Source organism: Scleropages formosus, chromosome 6 (genome assembly GCF_900964775.1).
Source record: "Scleropages formosus chromosome 6, fSclFor1.1, whole genome shotgun sequence".
NCBI lineage: Eukaryota > Metazoa > Chordata > Actinopteri > Osteoglossiformes > Osteoglossidae > Scleropages > Scleropages formosus.
Genome location: NC_041811.1, coordinates 20,981,385 through 21,001,838, shown reverse-complemented (window position 1 = coordinate 21,001,838; position 20,454 = coordinate 20,981,385). Strand labels below are relative to the sequence as shown.

Sequence of the window (20,454 nt, the reverse complement as noted above, 5' to 3'; positions counted from 1 at the left end):
AGACTAATTGAAATTACATCTGTCAAAGCTTATACCGAATTGACTACAAATCACTGTTGTTAGCTAAAATCAAACTATTTACCATAAAATCCATAGTTACTGTTTGCTGTGTTTATATACTACATGTCTAGATTGAACAAATTGTATGTATACTTTGTGTGGGCTCTGTTTTCGATATTGCAGCGTGGCAGTCAAAGACAAAAATTGCTACTGGGGGCAATACATTTTTTCTTAACATGAACACTGGAGGTTTGAACACTTGTTGAAAGTAAAAAGGCAACGTAAGAGCATTTTGATGCCTTTTTTGGTGTTGGTCCTGACAACTTGCTGTCTCTTACAAGTGAACAAACCTGCAAGACTACTATGAGCAGTGATGTCCATCAGAGCAAAGAAAGTCCTGAACTTTCTCCATCACTTATGAGTTAAACAACAAGCTGCATCAGAGAGAGGTGCACTGAGGTCAAATTATTACCATGCTGGTTAACGGTGCAGTCCCAGGTAACAATAAAGCCCAGTACCTGTGGCTCCCGTATGCCATGCTTCAGAGCAAACATGCACATGAGGGGGGGTCAACCCCTTTTGCAGGAGATCTTGACAGCACAGCAGGAAGTATCTACGTGTCTGAAATCTGTGCTCTGCAGCATTCCAGTGCTTTTTTTGCAGTTGTTGTTACGGTAAAAGTAATGTGTTCATGACAGGAGTGAATCAGCACGAGTTTCAACTGTTGTACCCGAGAGATAAAAACAGTAATCTGAAAAGGGGTATTGGAAGCAGGAATTATGTTTTTTTATATTCACACACACACACACACACACACACACACACATTTTCGGAACCGCTTGTCCCTTACGGGGTCACGGGGAACCGGAGCCTACCCGGCAACACAGGGCGTAAGGCCGGAGGGGGAAGGGGACACACCCAGGACGGGACGCCAGTCCGCCGCAAGGTACCCCAAGCGGGACTTGAACCCCAGACCCACCGGAGAGCAGGACTGCGGTCCAACCCACTGCGCCACCGCACCCCCTTTTTTTATATTCATTCAAATCAAATCATTTGTTTTCCAGCATGTACAGGAAGTCTAGAATTGAATGCAAAGTGAAAACAAAGTGCCACAATTTTACTGATCTCAGTAAGATTTGATGTGTAAATTCTTGGTTCCTTTAGCCAATCTTGTATGTGTACATGCTTGTAGAATCATTCACATGTTCTGGTGTTCACATTAAATGAGGAATTTCCCCAAAGCTATTGTTTCTAAGGGGGGGGGCGTGGTGGCGCAGTGGAGTAGTGGGTTGGACCGGGTCCTGTTTTCCAGTAGGTCTAGGGTTTGAGTCCTGCTTGGAGTGCCTTGCGATGGACTGGCGTCCTGTCCTAGGTGTGTCCCCTCCTCCTCCAGCCTTTCGCCCTATGTTGCTGGGTTAGGGTCCGGCTCCCTGCGACCCCATATGAGACAAGCGGTTTCTGATGATGATGACAATATTGTTTCTAAGTCTCTGTTGGAACTGATCATACGTCACCAAATCCAAAAAGAAAGGGACTGCATTTATTCAGATTCTGCCATTCAAACATAGTATCAGTCCTGAAATTACTGTGGTTAAATTACAGGGAGACCAAGGCTGGACTAAGTTCATTACTGGATGTCTGTGTGCACATGGTGGGGTGAGCTGAGAGAAGGCTACAAGTATGTCCCAGTAGGAGATTCTCATTGCCTCGCTATCATGGATTGTGCCATATTCACCCTGTTACATTTGCCGACATATTTGTGCAGTAAGAACTAAACACATTAAAGGATTTTAAAGATCCCTGGCTTACTGACTGCAAGCAAAGTCTTTTTTTTGACTGCATATAACCTGAATTACACATGGTCATTTTTCTCAGTATGAACTCTCACAGTGTCAACATCATCCATCACAGAACAAGCTTCTAATGCATGAACCAAAGAAAACCAGAACAAAAGGCCAGTTGGTAAGCCCTTCCACGAGCTCTCCCCCATGTTGTTTTTCCTCTTCTGTACCACCAGAGAACAAGTATCATCTGTTCTCAGGTCTGCAAAAAATGTAGGCAAGTCTTAATGGATAAACAAGGAACCTTTTTGTCAAAAATCCTGAGTTACAATGCAGTCATTATTGAAAATCCAAGTCATTTCACACCAGAGCTGTGTTCAGAGAAACTTAAGTTGCAAAGGCCGTGCAAGTTATACAGCAGTACTGCAGGGTAGAGTGTATTGGTTTGGCTGAGAACACAGCTTGGACCTTTGCACAGCTTGAAAAGGTCACGGAAGTGTAACACACGGAAAAATACTTGTATTATTGCACTATTAATGTCAAATCTGATCATCTCAAGTAACTGAAAGAAGTCGCAAAGTAAAACAGGATAGATTCTGCAACACAGTATGGAATTATTAAAAAGCCTATGCTGATTTGTCTGTGGTTGAGTTCAAGTGAAAACAACAAAAGAAAATAGGGTATGTTCCATTGTGCATGGTCATTTATGGCAGAGGGGCACATTATGCTAGCCAGTCGAGCGCTTTGTTGTTCTAACATAATTTATGCACCATACACCGACTCATAAAGTCCGCTTCAAAGTCAATGCTAAACAAATAAATAAATACATATTATGCATCTAGTAATGATTATACATGGTCTAATACAGCTAATACAAGCTTTTTGAATAAAACATGGCATTATAACTATGCTGTATATAGGCTGTGGTGCTGGAGGACAGTTATAAGGACACCAAGGGCAGCCAAGAAAACACATAGAGCGATAATGGATCAAATGAGGTCCAAACTCTCATTACAAGCAAAAATGCCAAGAATGAGGTCTGAACATATCATGAGAAGATTGGATTTGCACAAAAATACTGTAATGGTTGGGAAAATTAAAGAAAGGGAAAACAGAATGACCACTGATCAGATGAATGGACTCAACTATATAACAATGAACACGTGTGTTTCAACACCAAAGACACAAGTGGAGGACCAAAGTTTCGTTTGACATTCCATTGATGTGGTGTGCAAGAGTTCACATTGACTCAATAGCACTTAACAATAGGGTGTAGTAATATTATTAATTATTTGACACTTTATCTGGAGCGTAGTATTTGACCCATTTATAGTGTCGGGTGTGCTGTGGGAGTGGTCAGAGAGGTAAAGCAGGAGGTGCTACTGTTACTTCACCTGTCGCTGTAATAGGAGGAGAGCAGAGCACGGACCTCAGATGACACAGCGTTATCCTGCAGCAGCAGACCCTCACAGGACTGCACAGGGAGGGGTTTGGCTGGGGCATAGGGAAGGGTGGGATTTGGACGGGGGGTGGGGGGTTATTTTTGCGGTTGGTGGGACGACCGAGACGGGTGAGAAAACACACCATGGTTGGAAAATCAAGTGTTTGGGTTAAGAGGATGGGGCAAGGTCAGGTGGAATGAACAATGGAAGCAGAGAGAAGGGTAACAGTTCATGTTAATTCATCCCAAAATCAAAAATGAGATCATGAGATTATTTAACGGAAGCAGTTAGGATAAAAGAAGACATCACACAAAACATCGGAAACCATTACATAGGTAAATACATTTATGATTAAAAAATGAAAGGGATTAAGATGGAATGGCAGGATGGAACAACAGTTGAGAGAGAAAACGGGAGGAGGAAGACCGTACATGTGCAAAGGGGTCGAAACCAGGTTGTAGGCAACAAAGGAAAGGGGAAAGACACAAAAATGAGTTTCAGTGTGTTACACAGAAAAGGAAATATTTACATCCACATGCCATATCACCGCTGGAATGACCAAAGTTTAGTGTAAGCTAGCAGAGGCTTGAGTCCAAACGCATTGTTAAAGAGCTGCTCGTACAACAAACAAACGAAAAAGCTTAAGAATGAGAACAGATAGCTTTGTGATGTGTACTCCTTCATCACAGTTACAGAAGTGTTTATTGTTCTCCTCGTCCGATTCCTTGCATGCTGAAGCAACGTAGGTAATGTGTTTGAGCTCTCGGATGTACAGCAGGGAGGGCCTACAGTTAGACAGGTATTCATGCAGACAGCATGATGAATGACCTAAGACAGATCTCTGTCACTGCAGAATGTGTCTATGATTGTTTGCTTTAAAGCTGGCTTTTCTTCTTCACTGCTGCCTGAGATTCAGTGTCTGACAGTTATCAAATGAAAACTGCTGGAAGGCACTATCTGTCTGCTGCAAATCTAGATTTTTTTTTTTTTTAAACACAGAAAATGAACCAGATTTAGCACAGAACTGAAAGGCTTAATAATTACTACATCTTGGTTAGAATTTAAAAAATATTTGCATAGCCCAGTTAAACTCACCGTTATAATTATTTAATTATAAGTGAAAATTTTAAAGAAATGAAAAGGAAAAATAACTCATTACACATAAGAGAAAAATCAACGACTGACAAAATAACACACAAACTGAGAGATAAACACATCTATGTCTGTCCTATCAATTAAATGACTAAAATGATACCTTCTGGTTTGTGCATTCACATATGAATTTGAAAATCAACAGTGTAATCAAATGTAAATCAGCCACTTGCTTTGAACAAGAGTTTTTGAAAAGGAATGATTCCAAAACAAGAGCGGGTGCTGTCTGGGTTTGGAACGTGAGTGCACACATAGGACTTGCGAATCTTACTCATCTCGTGGTACAGAGAGCCTTGCTTCGCCACAGTGGGAGTGGGTTTCCGTGGAGATGGCATCTCAATTTTCATGAGGTCGTCACAGCACTGCTTCCACTGGCCTACGGGGAAAGAAGATGACACAGATGAAGCAATGTTTCTGAACGGGAGATAAAGATGTCCTCGACTAAGTTGAACTTGCAGGTACTACCTCCAGAAGGCTATGAACTTTACCTTGGCTTCATGAACACTGTAAAAAACGGCAGTAGAAATTGAACAAATTTTCAGTGTTACCACAGGGGAATGTGTACGATTTTTGTGGCTAGTTACGTGCAGTCACTGAAATGACAAAAAAAAGCCTAAGAGCACATCAACAAGTTTATAACACATCACGTTTATGGCATAAATGTGAATCATTTCCTGGAACATACCTGTTACAGCATTACATATTCCTGTGCATGTTTTGACAAAAAATATGGACATCATTTCATTTCTAAGATTACAAACTCTGAGATATTGTCACACAGTCAGAGAAAAATAGTAAAAACATTGTCTTTTATGTTAAGTGATACCAGGAAAATATGAATAAAATTCTGTTTACTGCAAACAAAATAGAATGAAAAAACAGTAGAATGACTAAAATGAATCAGCAAATTGTGAACTATGTTCCTTTTGAAAGAAAATTTGAATGTATTATGCAATATCTATTGGGCAGGTTGGTTGTTTTATGGTACATTTTCAAATTTTGGACTACAAAACACTGGTCTGCTGGTAGCATAGTGGTTTGAGCCACTGCCTTTAGACCCAAAGGTTGCAAGTTTGAGCCTTACCTCTGGCTGTAATACCCTTGAGCAACGGACTTACCTTAAACTACTCCAATAAAGTTACCCTGCTGTATAAATAATTGTAACCTCAACACTACAAGCTGCTTTTGAGAAAAGTGTCAAATAAAAGTATTATACATATATATTTAAGGAAGTCATTAACATTTATCTTCAGATAATTTAAACAGAATACTGCAGTCTCTTATGCAAAATACACAGAAAAGAAATAAAAACAAGCAGGTCTTGATTTTTTTAAAATTAACATCTGCAAATTCCTACAAATATCAACTCAATTATTAGACAAAATTCTGTTCTTTTTAGGTGTGTGCCACACTTGAATGTGTCATCCAAACAAATCTTGATCTCGGAATGACTGACGTCAATTTGTCTTTCTCATCAACTATGCAGATAATAGAATGCTGACTGAAAGCTATGTAAAACCAGACAGGTGAGACTTGACTTTCACCTCCTAAACCATACTCTGATATTACTGACCTTGACATATTTGAAAAAGATATAATTTTTCAGTGTGAGCCCTCATAAGTGTTATCTGTTCTAATGAACACTTTATGTTAAGCAGTGTGCCTTTACATTTCCTTTTCATTTATTCATCAGATAGATGCTTTTGTCCAAAGCGATGTAAAACTCAAGAGTAAACCTTAAAAGTCCTTTCACGTTCCTGCACAAGAAACAGTCAGTATCAGCCAAGCGCAATGAGCTTAACCCTCAATGTATAGAAATGCAAATGCTCTGTTAACCTTAAACCAAGTTCATTTTAAATGTATCCTGAATTTTGAGCCTTATCACCTACATTTTGAACAAAAACTTGAATTGGTAGCTACATCCTAATTTGAGAAAGGCATTAAGAAGAGCCTTTGTCTTTAGTGGCTCATTTGTCCATATCAGTGGTGTCTTTCACAGCTGGAGACAGTAATGCATGGCCATGTGTACTGCAGCATGGCCATTATTTATTCCATAAAGGAAACATTATTAACTATTTCACCGCTGTCCAAAGCAAATTACAATTAGGTTTAATTTACCCATTTTTACAGCTGGGACTGTCTCGACTGGGGGTATGGCAGCAGGAGCAAGGATTCATATTCCAGACTTTATGATTCTGAGGTAACAGGTCCCAGCTCTGACATTACACCATCCAGCTGTAAAAAACTTCCTTACAAATCTCATCATAACCCATACTTTTCACACACACACACACACACACACACACACACACACACACACAAACACACACACACACACATTTTCAGAACCGCTTGTCCCATATGGGGTCGCGGGGAACCAGAGCCTACCTGGCAACACAGGGCGTAAGGCCAGAGGGGGAGGGGACACACCCAGGACAGGATGCCAGTCCGTCGCAAGGCACCCCAAGCGGGACTCGAACCCCAGACCCACCAGAGAGCAAGACTGTGGTCCAACCCACTGCGTCACTGCGTCACTGCACCACTGCACCCCCCGCATTTATCTTTTTTTTTTTTAACATGTACTTTCATCTTCATCTTTCCTGTAAGTTTTTTGCTCTTCTTTCCGCATATTCAAAACCACCTCTTGTTTTCCTCCCCAAGACAAATTGAATAAAACCAGGAACAGCAGGTGTGTTTGAAAAATGAGGAAGTGTTTGTGCAAGACTGCCGCAGTGGTACACTGATGCAACATAACGTACAGCCAACTTCAGAGAGAGCAACTCAGAGAGCAGAAAATTTTTCTGACAATTAATTACTCTAATGTACTGTGAAAAAAGCAACCAAACCCATATGAAGAAATGGAAGGAAGCAACATCCTTCTGTTCAAGCATCTAACACGTGCCAAAATTTGACAGACACATGGGTTCAAGCTTATACACACAGATCATGCAAAACACCCAAAGCTCAACTGACAACTTTGAGCATTTCTGAAAAACCTCAAAATGTCACGTTTTCATGGTATTTTGCTGTGTTGTGGTATGTTGACATGCACACCGATATGTTGAGGTCTGTTGATAAAAAACAGCAAAGTACTGAGCAGAAAACAGAAACTTTTTGCATACTACACATTAGAGATCATAGCAGCCCCGTGTAGGTTTATACACAAGTTATACACTAATTATGGCAACCGATAAGTTACATTTTCTGTCCATTGTGTTGTGATCATTGGGTTCTGTTCTGAATACACAAAATATTTCACATAATGTATTTGTAACAGTGCAGTCAAGGAGTGTAAATTTTTAATTAAAATGCAAGTAGTTAAAAGAACTTGTTTCCCTTATTTATTGACTAAATTGTTCTATATTTATTAAAAACAAAATATGCATGTGAGAAGTTGCCATCCAAACAGTTGTGCAAACAGAGAGAAACTCACTGACCTGAGCAGCCTGCCAAACCTAACCTGGTATGACCCTCATGGGCAATAGTCTTGGAGAAGGACTTTTAAGAAGAATGCCACTGTAAGGAATCAGTGTTCCTTAACTGATGTCTATCAACAGACTCACTTGTCAAGATGTCAACTAGCATTCATCTGGTACTTTCCAAGTGTAGATGTCACTGTCACTGAAAACTCTTATCTCCCTGTGGCCTCGGTTGATGTCTTCCCACCTTAGACTGTAGACGTCATGAACATTTTTCACAACTTTAGTGTCTCACAACAAATCAATTATCAGACACACGAAAAAGGAAACTCTAGAGCCAAGAAAATTTAAGACCCTGGTTATTGTCTACAAATGCGTCAATAGAACTGCTCCCAGCTATTTACAGGTCTTGATCAACCACTACACCCCAACTAGACCCCTTAGCTCGTCTACTTCTGCTCACTTGGTGGTCCTGTGCACGAAAGGTAAAGCAGGGAGGTTCTTGGTTCTGGCTCCGTTGTAGTGAAACGACCTTCCCCTTTCACTCAGAACTGTGGAAACTCTGTCTACATTTAAGAAGGGTCTGAAAACTCACCTTTTCTGGACCCATTTCGCCCAAGATCTCTCCAGCTCATGTACGGTGTAAATGTTCATGTACCGTAACTCCAGCATTGTTTTTGTTTACTTGTATATCTTATAATGTTATTTAAAAAAAAAAAAAAAAAAAAAAAAAAAATTGGTAGGAGGGTATCAGGATTTGTCTATCCTGTGTTTTATGCACCTACTTGAATGATGAACCTCGGTGCAGCAAGTGGAAGGTAACAAACTAGGCTTACTTGAGTCATATGTCTGCAGCTGTGTCTCTTTCTCTTAATGTAATGCATAAATTGTACTTTTGCTGAGATATACTTCGCTTTGGACAAAAGCGTCTGCTAAATGAATAAATGTAAATGTAATGTAAGAAAAAGAACTTTCTGGAAACATCCTCAGAATTCACATAACTTCAATTGTTTTCTATATAAAGAAGAAAGGTAAGCATAATACAATGAGGATATGTAGTTATATCCTATAAGAGAATATAAAGTTATATCTCAGTATCAGTAAAAAGTTTGAGTATACCTGGACACCTTGGGTAACACCTCTCTGAGGTGATCTGGAAAGAAGAGTCAAAGCAAAGCAACTCACAAGTGTTTTACACCTCTAGGAATTGCTGCAGAAGAGTTGGGAAGATATGCCAGCTGATTTCCTGTTCAATTTTATTTAATCAAATGCTTTGTGTAAACAAACAACTTTGCAGCAACTGCACTCATACTTCTGAATGACACTGCATATAGCATATAAGCAAGCAATAACTTTTCTCAAAGTTGTCATAAAGCTTCTGAAAGTTTCTAAATTGACTGTTGCATAAACTAAGAAATCTAAATTCCACAGTAGGCTTGGCCAGTCCTTGCAGTGCCAGCGGTGTGTGAATGCAAATCATTATGGGGACTGATATTGTGACTAACAGGATGTCTCATGACATGTTTAAAAGATGCACACTTGGCATCCCAATATTATGAGCTCACTGATAAAATTACCTTTACCTGTGCAAATATCTCAACTTGTCTGCCTGCTTTCTAAATGATGTTTATCTTCGTAAACAGAACCGGTTTACAGAAAAATGGTTGTATAATACTGTAATAGGTAAAAAGAATATGTACATTGTTGCTCCATTTATTAACATGTGATCCTCTTTGCTAAAGCTTAAATTTAAAGTTCAATTTAAAGTTAATTTCATACATTTGTAAACCTGAATATTTTACAGGTGTACAAGTGTTCCCTATTCAAACCCTCATTCCTGCTGCATTACCCTCAAATAAGGTACTTACCTTGAATTTTCCTAAATTAAAAGTCACCTTGAACAATTTAAATGGCTAATAATTTTCACTGTTAGTTTTTACTTATTATCAGTCAATAGGTAGAATATAAGGATATTTTTGAGATACTGGACAATGTCAACTTACAACAGAGTTTTGTCTGCATAAACTTTGCATGTGCACCGTGTATTTGCGTGAGCTTCCTCCAAGCACAGCTCATCCCCTACTTACAACCTTAATTGGGACTGAGAGTTGGTTTGTTAGTTAAAAAGAATGCAAGATGAACACAAAACAGAGCGAACAAGGGCTCCTCATCAGTCCTATATGCAGGTATTCGTGTATGTGTGGTTTTAGACAAACTGAGCCGTGCTATAAGAACTGTGGGTCTGCATCTAACTCTTCATCTGCTATGAAATGCACTTTTGTTTACTCCGCGTTGTACGTTGGTTCTGAGAAACCCATCTGTCAAATGAATAAATGTATATGAATAAATGTACTAAAAATGTCAGCAATTCAGAGACAGCTCTGTGGGGTAGAAGGCAACAGTGGACTTGCTCTGTCTGAGGAGGCCTACAGAGCCTACGTCTGCTGAGCCGTACTGCTCTGGAGCGAGAGCAAAGTTACACCGAAATATCCTGGGAATAAAATTCTTACAATATGTGTGACAAAAACAATATAGATATACTATGCATCGTTCAAAACATTTTTCAGAAAATGTCAATATTTTTTTATTTTTCAACGTAGGTCTGTGTTGTACTACCGTAAAATCCCTATTTAATGCTCGGAGCGATACATTTTGATTTTCCAAAAGGGGGGCGTTTATCAGAGGTCATATGGTAGTGAAATCGATCATCATTTCTCTCCCTAAAAAGTTCATGCAAATACCACAAGTACATCGGGTATTACCCCCTAGCATCCTGAGTGAAAATGTGCTTGAGAATGTTGCCGGGGGTAGTACTGGCCTTGCTGGGTGTGAAATTTCGGACTCTGAATCTGACCACGCGCGTGTGACTGTCGGGGGAGGCGACGTCGGATTACGGTCCAGGACATTAATTAATAAACCAGTGCAGTGGATTATCTTTACACACTGTGTAAAATGTGTTAATACAGTGTCTGACTAACAGTTGTCAGTGTGTGTCAGTGTTTTTCACGGAAGTTTGACGTGTTCACATACATAGTTATTAATGTTGGTGGATTGTTTCATGTTACGCGGACTACGGAAAGAGAATGGGATTTAAAACTTGGTACTGGTAAGTTTTTTTTTTCCATTCTTTTCTGATTACTCGAAAAAAAATATACCGGGTATTTTCAAAAATGGGTGGGGCGTTAAATAGGGACTTTACGGTAATCGCTATAACTTTTCGACTTTGGGGAATTTGTTTGGGAACCATGGGGGGTGCGATGGCGCAGTGGGTTGGACCAGGTCCTTCTCTCTGGTGGGTCTGGGGTTCAAGTCCCGCTTGGGGTGCCTTCCGACGGACTGGCGTCCCGTCCTGGGTGTGTCCCCTCCCCCTCCGGCCTTACGCCCTGTGTTGCCGGGTACTAGGCTCCGGTTTCCCCGTGACCCCATATGGGACAAGCGGTTCTGAAAATGTGTGTGTGTGTGTGTGTGTGTGTGTGTTTGGGAACCACCCAGATAGAAACACGTGGAAAGGAACTGATTGAAAAAAATGTTGGTTCCAAGATCTAATCGCCTTATGCGACTCCGCGTTGTCTTGAGTCCCGTTATCGGGTCTATAATGTATTATCATTCTTCACTTTAACTTCCTACATTAGTTCAGTGTAAAAAAAACAAAAAAAGTATTTTATTCTAACATTTTTGAAAATCAGAAAATAAGAAAATATGAAAGATTCCTTAGTTCAAGTTCAAGTTCAACTTGTTTTTATTGTCATTCCTCCATACAGTTTGTGTACAGTGGAACGAAATGTCCTTTCTCCGGAGACCATGATGGTGCAACACACAAGATGGCACGAGACAATAAATAAATACACAGGACAGCAGGTAGAGGCAGGTATGAGGCTGTGAGCTGTAGGCAGTTGTAGAGTAGTGTGGTGCTGAGTTAAAATGATTGGGGGGATTTAAGGGTTTAAAATTGCTCTGCAACAGAGAGACCACAGGTGCCAGGTAACTCGTGGGTAAGTTTTTGGTGGTCTTTCAGCCAGGCCACAGGTTTGATTGCACCGATGTACCGAAAACACTCACTCATGTCATAGAACTGCTGCCAGAAGGCCTCCATCCAGCGCTGCGCATCCTCACGACTCTCCACAGCCACTGTGTGCGTCACCTCCTCCCCACCGTACCGGTTGCTGATGGAGATGCTCTGTGCTTTGCTACAGGGCTCTTTCTCTGTGGCCCGGATCCTTGTTTCCTGGGATGGGATGCACGGGAGTGTTAGAGCATCTCCTAAATTCTGTTTCAAAACAGTGGAACAGTACACATCTGCAAATACATGGATTCAAAGAACTGCATATGAAACAGTATGATTACCAGGTGATAAATATCAAAGTAAAAATAAAAAAGTCAAAATTTGTTTCTGATATTGAGGAAAAGACTTATTCAGTAGCGAGTGATGTATTGTTTTGGCATGGTGACTTGCAGCCTGAAGATTCCAGATTTGAACCCCTGCTCTATTACCCTTCATAAAGGTACCTGCACTGGATTTAAACAGTAAGAATACCTTGCTGTATAAATAGGTAAATCACAATAAAGTTGATTATCGATCCATTATCAGTTGTGTTGGACAAAGCTATCGGCTAAATAAAAAGTTAAAAACTGCAATAACTGATTTGTAGAGACCGCTGCCAGTAAAAGCATCAATAGGCAACTCCTGTCTTTTAAGACATTCATGAGCTGCCATTTGATTTGCTCAGATTATTAACGAGGCCTCAAACTGCCCAGAGAGACACATCTGCACACACGACATCCCCAGCAGATGGCAGCACCTGAAAGGAAACCATGAAGCCACCTGTACAAAAAACTGGGGGATGCATCTCATTTTACTGTGTGTATCGCAAGCCTGCAGTCCGACTCCCTCCTGGGACAACAGCAATGCCCTGTGTCAGGGGAGATGGCCCGTGGCAGTGTTGGCCCAGACATACAGGTCGATTGCCAGGCAGGAAAGGGATCGACGTGTCGCCCGTTAGGCGGATGGGACGTCCCGTGGCCTCAGAGCTAATTGGGTGACTGTCACACGTGGCCTGTCCCAAACTGTGACCACATCCGTGCTCCACATCATTGCTGGGTGGGACAGTAAAGCGTTTACTGCAACAAAAAATCTACAACTTTCTGGAAATGCAACAATTTAAATGAAGGCTTTTGAGTCTACAGAGGTTTTTATGGAACAGTATAGTAGGTCTTTTTATAATCCACTAATTTTCTTTTAGTGGGGTGCGGTGGTGCAGTGGGTTTGACTGGGTCCTGCTCTCCGGTGGGTCTGGGGTTTGAGTCCCGCTTGGAGTGCCTTGTGATGGACTGGCGTCCCGTCCCATCCCGGGTGTGTCCTCCCCCTCCAGCCCTACACCCTGTGATGCCAGGTTAGGCTCTGGCTCCCTGCGACTCTGTATGAGACAAGTGGTTTCAGATGGTGTGTGTGTGTGTGTGTGTTTAATTTTAACTTAAACTTAACTTTATGATCATGTCCAGATGAGCCTTTACACAGCCACTACTCATGTATTGTATGTAAATGTTTATGTACCTTCTCTTTAAAAAAAAAATTGTAGAAAGGTGATCAGGAATCATCTATTCTGAGTTTTATGCACCTACTCATACGATGAATGTCAGTGCATAAAGTGGAAAGAAACAAACTAAGTTTACTTAAGAATCACGTCTGCAGCCATGTCTCTTTCTCCTAATGTATTTTCTCTAAGATGAACGTCGCTTTGGGCAAAAGCGTCTGCTAAATGAATAAATGTAAATGCAACGTGTAATTGCCCAGTGAGGAACTGGTGTGCCATCCAAGGTGGGCCCTGCCTCACACCGTATGCTTCCAGGACAGGCTCCAGATCACCTCAACCCCGCACTGATCAACAGGTTATTGATGATAACAGATTGATCATTTACTGTTATTTCACCCCACTGTGTGTCAGCTCAGGTCCTTGTGCCATAGTGTCGGAGAGCAACAAGCAGACTGGACAAACCTGCTGCCATTAACTGGACATTTGACAGTTAATGCCTTTTGTAACTATCACACTTTAGCTGAGTTTAAAACCAAGGCTTTCTCCGTAAATAGTGCTCTGTAAACACGGGTAATGCAACAGCCACAAACATCTTCCACATGTGAGCACATTCAGCTCCTACAGTATAGCAGTATTTAGCACAGAAAGTTCAGGAGATGCCACGGTCGTGCTCTAAAAGTCTGAGCCGTCTCTCTCTTGGCTGACCTTGTTAATGGCGATCGTGAAAGCTGGCTCCACCTTGGCGTCGACATCCTCCTCCCGGTGGTAGCAGAAGAGGTTTGTCCCCTTCAGGACACCGTAGACGTCTGTCCAGCTTTGATTATCGCTCCCGAGGTGCTGCGGGACACATTAAGACAGGCTGATGGAAGGAAGAGGACGATTCGCAAGATGCGAAGAGGAGCGGTTCGCTTTCAGCCCCATCGAGCTGCCCTCTCACCTTGACCGTGAGGCGGCCGCTCATCATCTGGTCAGTCATGCAGCGCGGCTGAGCCACCAGGCGGCAACACATGCTGCCGTACAAGGGCAGCCAGTAGGAGCACTCCTCTGGAAGGCAGAGAAACAAGAAGACAGTCACAGAGGATGGCAAGGACCGGTCTCGCTGTAGCCCTTTCTCTAAGGTGTCCAATTCTGGTATAATTCAGGGACGGGAGACTCAAAGCTCCGAGGGTCACATGGCAGCTGTTTTTGCTCTTCTTCTTCTTCTTCTCTTCATTAAGTCATCACTTAGAACCATACTAACCTGGTCTTTCATCAGGAAATGGACAAACTCAACAGAGAATTCCCTTGACTACCAGACTAACACCCCATGATGTGTAAATTCAAAGCTGATGAATTTAAAGGAGCATGATACTAAAGAAAAAAATTAATAAGCCTAATAAACAAGAAATGTTTAAAAAATTAAACAGCAGTCATACACTCTGGAGACAGTTTAAGCAGATTTTTATAAAAGTTTGTTTTAAAGTTTACTTTGAAAGAAAATTCACCCTACTCAGAATATTCACAGGTCTATCTACTGGCTCTGATGTGGTGGAATGAGCGCCTTCTTGAATGTTGAATCCCTTTCAACATTCAATGAGGGTCTCAAAACACATCTCTTTTGAACCTACTGGTCTCCTGATTTCATATGTGCTTTATAAACTTGCTTTAAATCATCTGTGACACTCACTTTCGAACACACCCATACACACAGTCTGAAACCGCTTATCCCAAGTGGGGTTGCGGTGAACCGGAGCCTAACCCGGCAACACAGGGCGTAAGGCTGGAGGGGGAGGGGACACACCCGGGACGGGACGCCAGTCTGCCGCAAGGCACCCCAAGTAGGACTCGAACCCCAAACCTGCCAGAGAACGGGACCCGGCCAAGCCCACTGTGCCCCTGCACCCCTGCCTCACTTTAGTACTTCCCATGAATTCTCATGTGATGCGTGCCAGCAAAAACAGTGGAATTGGACAGACTGTACATGAAATGTTGGGTTTTTAAATGCAGGAGTAGTAAGCAGACAAGTGAGGCTCAAGAGCAGATGAAAAAAGAGGAAGAGGAGGGTTAAGGAGGAGAGAATGGAAGGCTCACCATTTCCTGTGATGGACAGGTCATGTGTGCGGAAGCCGTCCTGCACGTGCGCCAAGGTCAGCGAGGTGTGGGCCAGCAGGTGGTACTTGGGTCCCCTGCAGACAGACCCACAACGGGCAAGAGGTGACATGAAGGATCAGTGTTTGTTAGAAACAGTGTGTGTTTGCCACTGTCACAAAGGCTGATGGAACATGTCTGTGTGAGATCGTGCTGATGCTGAACTGTTAAAAACTGAGGTAAACTCTTGGAGGGGCAACTGGTAGCATAGTGGTTAGCCTGACTGCCTTTAGACCCAAAGGTTAGAGGCAAGCCTTACCTCTGGCTGTAATACCCTTGAGCAAGGTACTTACCCTGAATTGCTCTAGTAAAATTACCCACCTGTATAAATAGGTAAATAATTGTAACCTCAACATTGTAAGTTGCTTGGGGAAAAAAGCATCAGCTAAATGAATAGATGTAAATGGATACCCACCATGTACAATTTCCTGCAGAATGATCAATGAGCAGTTTCATGAGTTGCTGTACTTTCCATAAATTTGAAAATCCATTAAAAAATAATGTTACTGGGAAAATTGTATTTGGTCCTAGAGGCAAAAAGGTTACAGTCCTAGTTTTATGACACCAAGCATGCCATGTGCCTTCAGAGTTTGTAAATTAAATTTATTTTGGCAGTTCTAGATTCATAAAGGGGCTCTTTAGGAAAAACACTTCCAATAATAAGAGAGTGAAAAGTTATGTAAAGAAGGTACAATTGGACTAAAAATAACCAGAGGGTCGTCTAGACCCCTAATTATAATAACCGAGTCCACAGAGCGTTGTGGGAATGAGATCTGTCGCTCGGCTTTTCGGAGACACACTTACGGAGTGGAGGGGACAGACAGAAGTAGGGGGGTCCCACCCCCATTGCCCACCGGGCTCCCTCCTCCCGGAGACTCCAGCCCCGTGCGGACCTTCCTCCCCGAGGAGCGGCCCAAGGAGCTTCCTAGTCGGCTGGCCAGTTTACGGGGCGCACCGCCCGTGGAACTCTCGTCCTCTGTGCAGCAGCTGTAGAGTTCCACGCGCAGCTCGAACCCGGGTTCGGCCTCGTTGCTGAGCACACAAACGCAGCCCATTACATCCAGGAGCAAACACACCTCCAGGTCTCGAGAAGCGGTGTCAAGTACCACCCTCAACATTCACTTCGTATCCTGTTATGTGTAAATCCAGCACACCACCAGCAATACAGCCCATGTAAACCCAGTGTACTGTCTGGCTGAAATCTCACTGTCATGATCAGATTAACTGTATTTAAAACTCGGAATTAAATGATTTTCATAGGAAGGAGAGGCACACAAGGAGGAGGGGTTATGTAGGACCTGGCAGAAGCCAGCTGAAAGTGCCCAGGGAGCACTGCAAGCGAATGTAAGGAGGGGGCTCACAACACGATGGTGCTGTCAAAGCAGATGTCCGTCATGGTCCGGTCCACCATCACCATGTCCGTGTCGTGGATCTCGCCGCCCAGCTGAAGCAGGCAGAAGACAGCGTAGCGGTGCAGCTCTGACAGAATGACAGAGAGAGCGGGAACAAATGAATTTGACTGTATTTCAATTCACTCTCATGTACATTTTACATACATTCATTTAGCTGAGACTTTTCTCCAAAGTAACTTACAATGTTAAGGTACTTACAACTATTCACCCATTTATATAGCTGGGTATTTTTTTTTAAAAAAACTGCAGCAACTCAGGGTAAGTATCTCACCCAAACATACTACAGCCAGGGGTGGGAATCAAACGTGCAACTTTCGGGTCCAAAGGCAGTAGCTCTCAGGACTACACTACCACCTGTCCTAACATACAAGAGTCTTTACAGATCAGAGCAGACAGTAGACACTGACAGCAGAGTGCGGTGAAACGGGCCTCTATTTGTGCGTTTACAGTTGTAGGCATCCGTATAGATTGTGCGTTTCGTGTGTGAATATACACCATATATGCATCACTAGCGTCTGTGGATGTGTATGAATATGCATGGTGCACGCACAGCACACACGTGCCTTCTCACTGCAATCCATACTAGATCTCAGAGTTACGCTGCCCTGAGCTATTTGGAAACAGCACATTACAAACTTGAGCAACAGCAACGCCAAACCCTCAAGGAAGGGACTACCTGTTCTTCCCGCTTTTGATACATATCAGTTCCATGATATCAGGTGGGATGGACTCTAGTGGCTCGGTATCTTTTCCTCGTTTCCAGTATCTGACCATCTGACTGGTTAAACTGGATCCCTGCGCCACTTCAAGCACAAGGCATGTACTGTGAGATTAAACTATGGCATTCACTAATTTTATTTTAATTCTGATTTTTATTTTATTTTCAAATTTATTTGCTTTGCTTTGACTCCTCTGTGCAGTTTGTCCAATGCAAAAATCGTCAAGGGTGGCCAGGTGCACTCACACTTTCGAGTCTGCGCTCGAACCGAGACCTGCCAGGACAGGGGGTCAAATCACACTTATGGGTTAATAAACTGAGGACCTCAGATGCAGGGTTTTGCTGCTCTGTCGCCATAAGGTTGAGGTGAACGGTGACATCCTCTGGCTCACCTCCTTTGTTCTTGAAGTATTCTGTGTCTTTCCACATGAGCGGGATGCGCAGATCTGCAACACAAAAAGACAGCGTGTCCGAAGGGCCCAGCTCCAGGGCACGCGTGCCTGTTGGCAGCCGCGACTCCCTGAGCACGTCCGCAATGGCGTCACACGTCACGTACGGTAATTTACGCACGTTGCTGGCTGAGACGGCTGCTGGTCATGATACGCGTGCTCTTAGCGTGCGTCACAGGATCGTACAAGACGAACCGATTGGCGGTATCTGTTCTTCCATCATTCCAAACACCGCAAGAAACAAATTCAAGAAAAACCTGCAGCGGGACATGTGCACCAGCCAAGTTCTCAGAAATGACCTCGGATAATCCCACAATGTTCTTTTAGAGCAATACGGTCCCAGGCCCAGTGGAAAAAAAACAAGGTACAAAGTGAGGCCATCCGCAGAATAGGAATCATTCATTTCTTTTGGAAATGTGTGAGTTGTTGCGATGGGCCCTACGGCAAGGACAGTCGGAGCCCTGTTCAAGCACTCCGTCTGCCTTCATTTACGCCTCGGGAGAGGCAGCTGTGACACTCTCCATAGATACAGGAGGACTGAATTAAAAGGGGAGGAAATGATTGCACTGCATGCACGTTCTGCTGTGAACGGCATGTAGGGGCATGTATGTCTGCCCGTAAATTCGTGCCTTTATGTCCACACACGAGGATGTGCTGTATTCTTCTTTTTCAGCAACACTTGAAGATAAACTGGAAAACCACTATAGAATAGTTTACCATAGTCGTTCCTTATTACAATGTACAGTGCAAACTTAACCCCACGGAGAATGCCATTATTTTTTAGTAGGCAAATTAACCAATAATTGCATGTTGGATGGAAATGTGTACGAATGTGTAGCATAACATAGGGGTGTGGTGGCGCAGTGGGTTGGACCACAGTCCTGCTCTCCGGTGGGTCTAGGGTTCAAGTCCCACTTGGGGTGCCTTGCGACGGACTGGCGTCCCGTCTTGGGTGTGTCCCCTCCCCCTCCGGCCTTATGCCCTGTGTTACCGGGTAGGCTCCGGTTCCCCGCAACCCCGTTTGGGACAAGCGGTTCTGAAAATGTGTGTGGCATAACTGGTTGCTTTAACTATAATTACATTTATTTAGTTTATTATTATTTACTATTATTATTTTGTTATTCATTTATTATATTTAGTATAAGATGAATCACATGTCTGTAGCCATCTGGTGGTGCAGTGGGTTGAACCAGGTCCTGTTCTCTAGTGGGTCTGGGGTTCGAGTCCTGCTTGGGGTGCCTTGTGGCAGACTGGCGTCCTGTCCTGGGTGTGTCCCCTTGGCCTTACGCCCTGTGTTGCCAGGTTAGGCTCTGGCTCCCCATGACCCTGTATGGGACAAGTGGTTCAGACTGTGTATGTGTCTGCAGCCATGCCTCTTTCTCTTAATGTAATGCACAAATTGTATTTTTGCTGAGATGTACGACGCTTTAGACAAAAGTGTCTGCTAAATGAATAAATGTAAATGTAAATGTAATTATTCAGGTATCTGACCACAGGTGGTGTGGTGGCGCAGCGGGTTCGGCCAGTGTCCACTGTGTGCGTGGTGGGTCTGGGCTTTGAGCCCTGATTGAGGTGCCCTGGAGCAGACTAGTATCCCGTCCAGAGAGCGCCCTTTCGGCCTTGCGCCCCGTGTTGGCGGGTAGGCTCCGTCTTGCTGTGATGACCCTGCTTAGGACAAGCAGTTGTGGAGGTTGGTGGGTTGGTAGGTATCTGACTATGCTAATACTTAATGTTAACAACAGTATCTCCATTTCTAGACATAATGAAGGACTCCCCTGAAGTCACAATAACACAAGGTGTTTTCATCCCTGCATAACAAGCTGTTTCCAAAAATCTGTAAGTATGAACAACATGTACCGGTGAGAAAAGGACTATGGTAGCAATACAAAATGGCTATAACCACTAGTCTGAAGAAAAAGGCCCTAATTTAATAAGGTGTAAGTTATGCTTTGTTTCATTAGCTGGAACTCTAGGTTTACACATGCACAGTAAATATCTGCCCGAAGCTAGAAATATACATGTATATTTCGGAATACAATCTAACACCGACTACCGTGCTGTGCGGAGGCTTCTAAGGGAATATTTTGTTCTGTTAGTTCTAAGTCCAATTTTTTTCTGCAAACTCTAAATCCATCTTCAATGCTTCTGGAAAGGTCTTCAAAATAATACCACTTGCCGACTCTGACGGATCACAAAAAAGATGATATTTTGACTTTGATTCTAAAATTCACAAAGCTCTTGGGAGGCTGTGGATGTGTTGCACTAGATACTTTATATAGAAGATCAGTTTCTAGGAAATCTATTTTAGACGAAAGCACAAATCAGGGCATGTTGGAAGATGACAGAACCCACCTGAGATGGCCACTTTGCCCTTGCAGGGGAGTCGTTCGTCCAAAGGATCAGCATCTGATGGCCTGCAGAAG

At 42.9% G+C, this 20,454-nt stretch overlaps 1 protein-coding gene across 2 annotated transcripts in view; it reads right to left on the bottom strand.

The window, feature by feature from the left end:
- LOC108925054 (rhotekin-like) overlaps window positions 1–20,454 on the bottom strand; it is a 61,890-nt gene that overhangs the window by 7,653 nt on the left and 33,783 nt on the right. For both annotated transcript variants that reach the window (XM_018736760.2, XM_018736761.2), the window contains exons 3-11: window positions 20,384–20,445; window positions 17,975–18,028; window positions 16,814–16,931; window positions 16,257–16,484; window positions 15,396–15,490; window positions 14,263–14,369; window positions 14,031–14,162; window positions 11,854–12,019; window positions 4,647–4,751 (exon numbers count right to left, since the gene is read on the bottom strand). In XM_018736760.2, coding sequence (XP_018592276.2) covers window positions 4,647–4,751; window positions 11,854–12,019; window positions 14,031–14,162; window positions 14,263–14,369; window positions 15,396–15,490; window positions 16,257–16,484; window positions 16,814–16,931; window positions 17,975–18,028; window positions 20,384–20,445 — 1,067 coding nt within the window. The remainder of the gene's footprint in view (window positions 1–4,646; window positions 4,752–11,853; window positions 12,020–14,030; window positions 14,163–14,262; window positions 14,370–15,395; window positions 15,491–16,256; window positions 16,485–16,813; window positions 16,932–17,974; window positions 18,029–20,383; window positions 20,446–20,454) is intronic.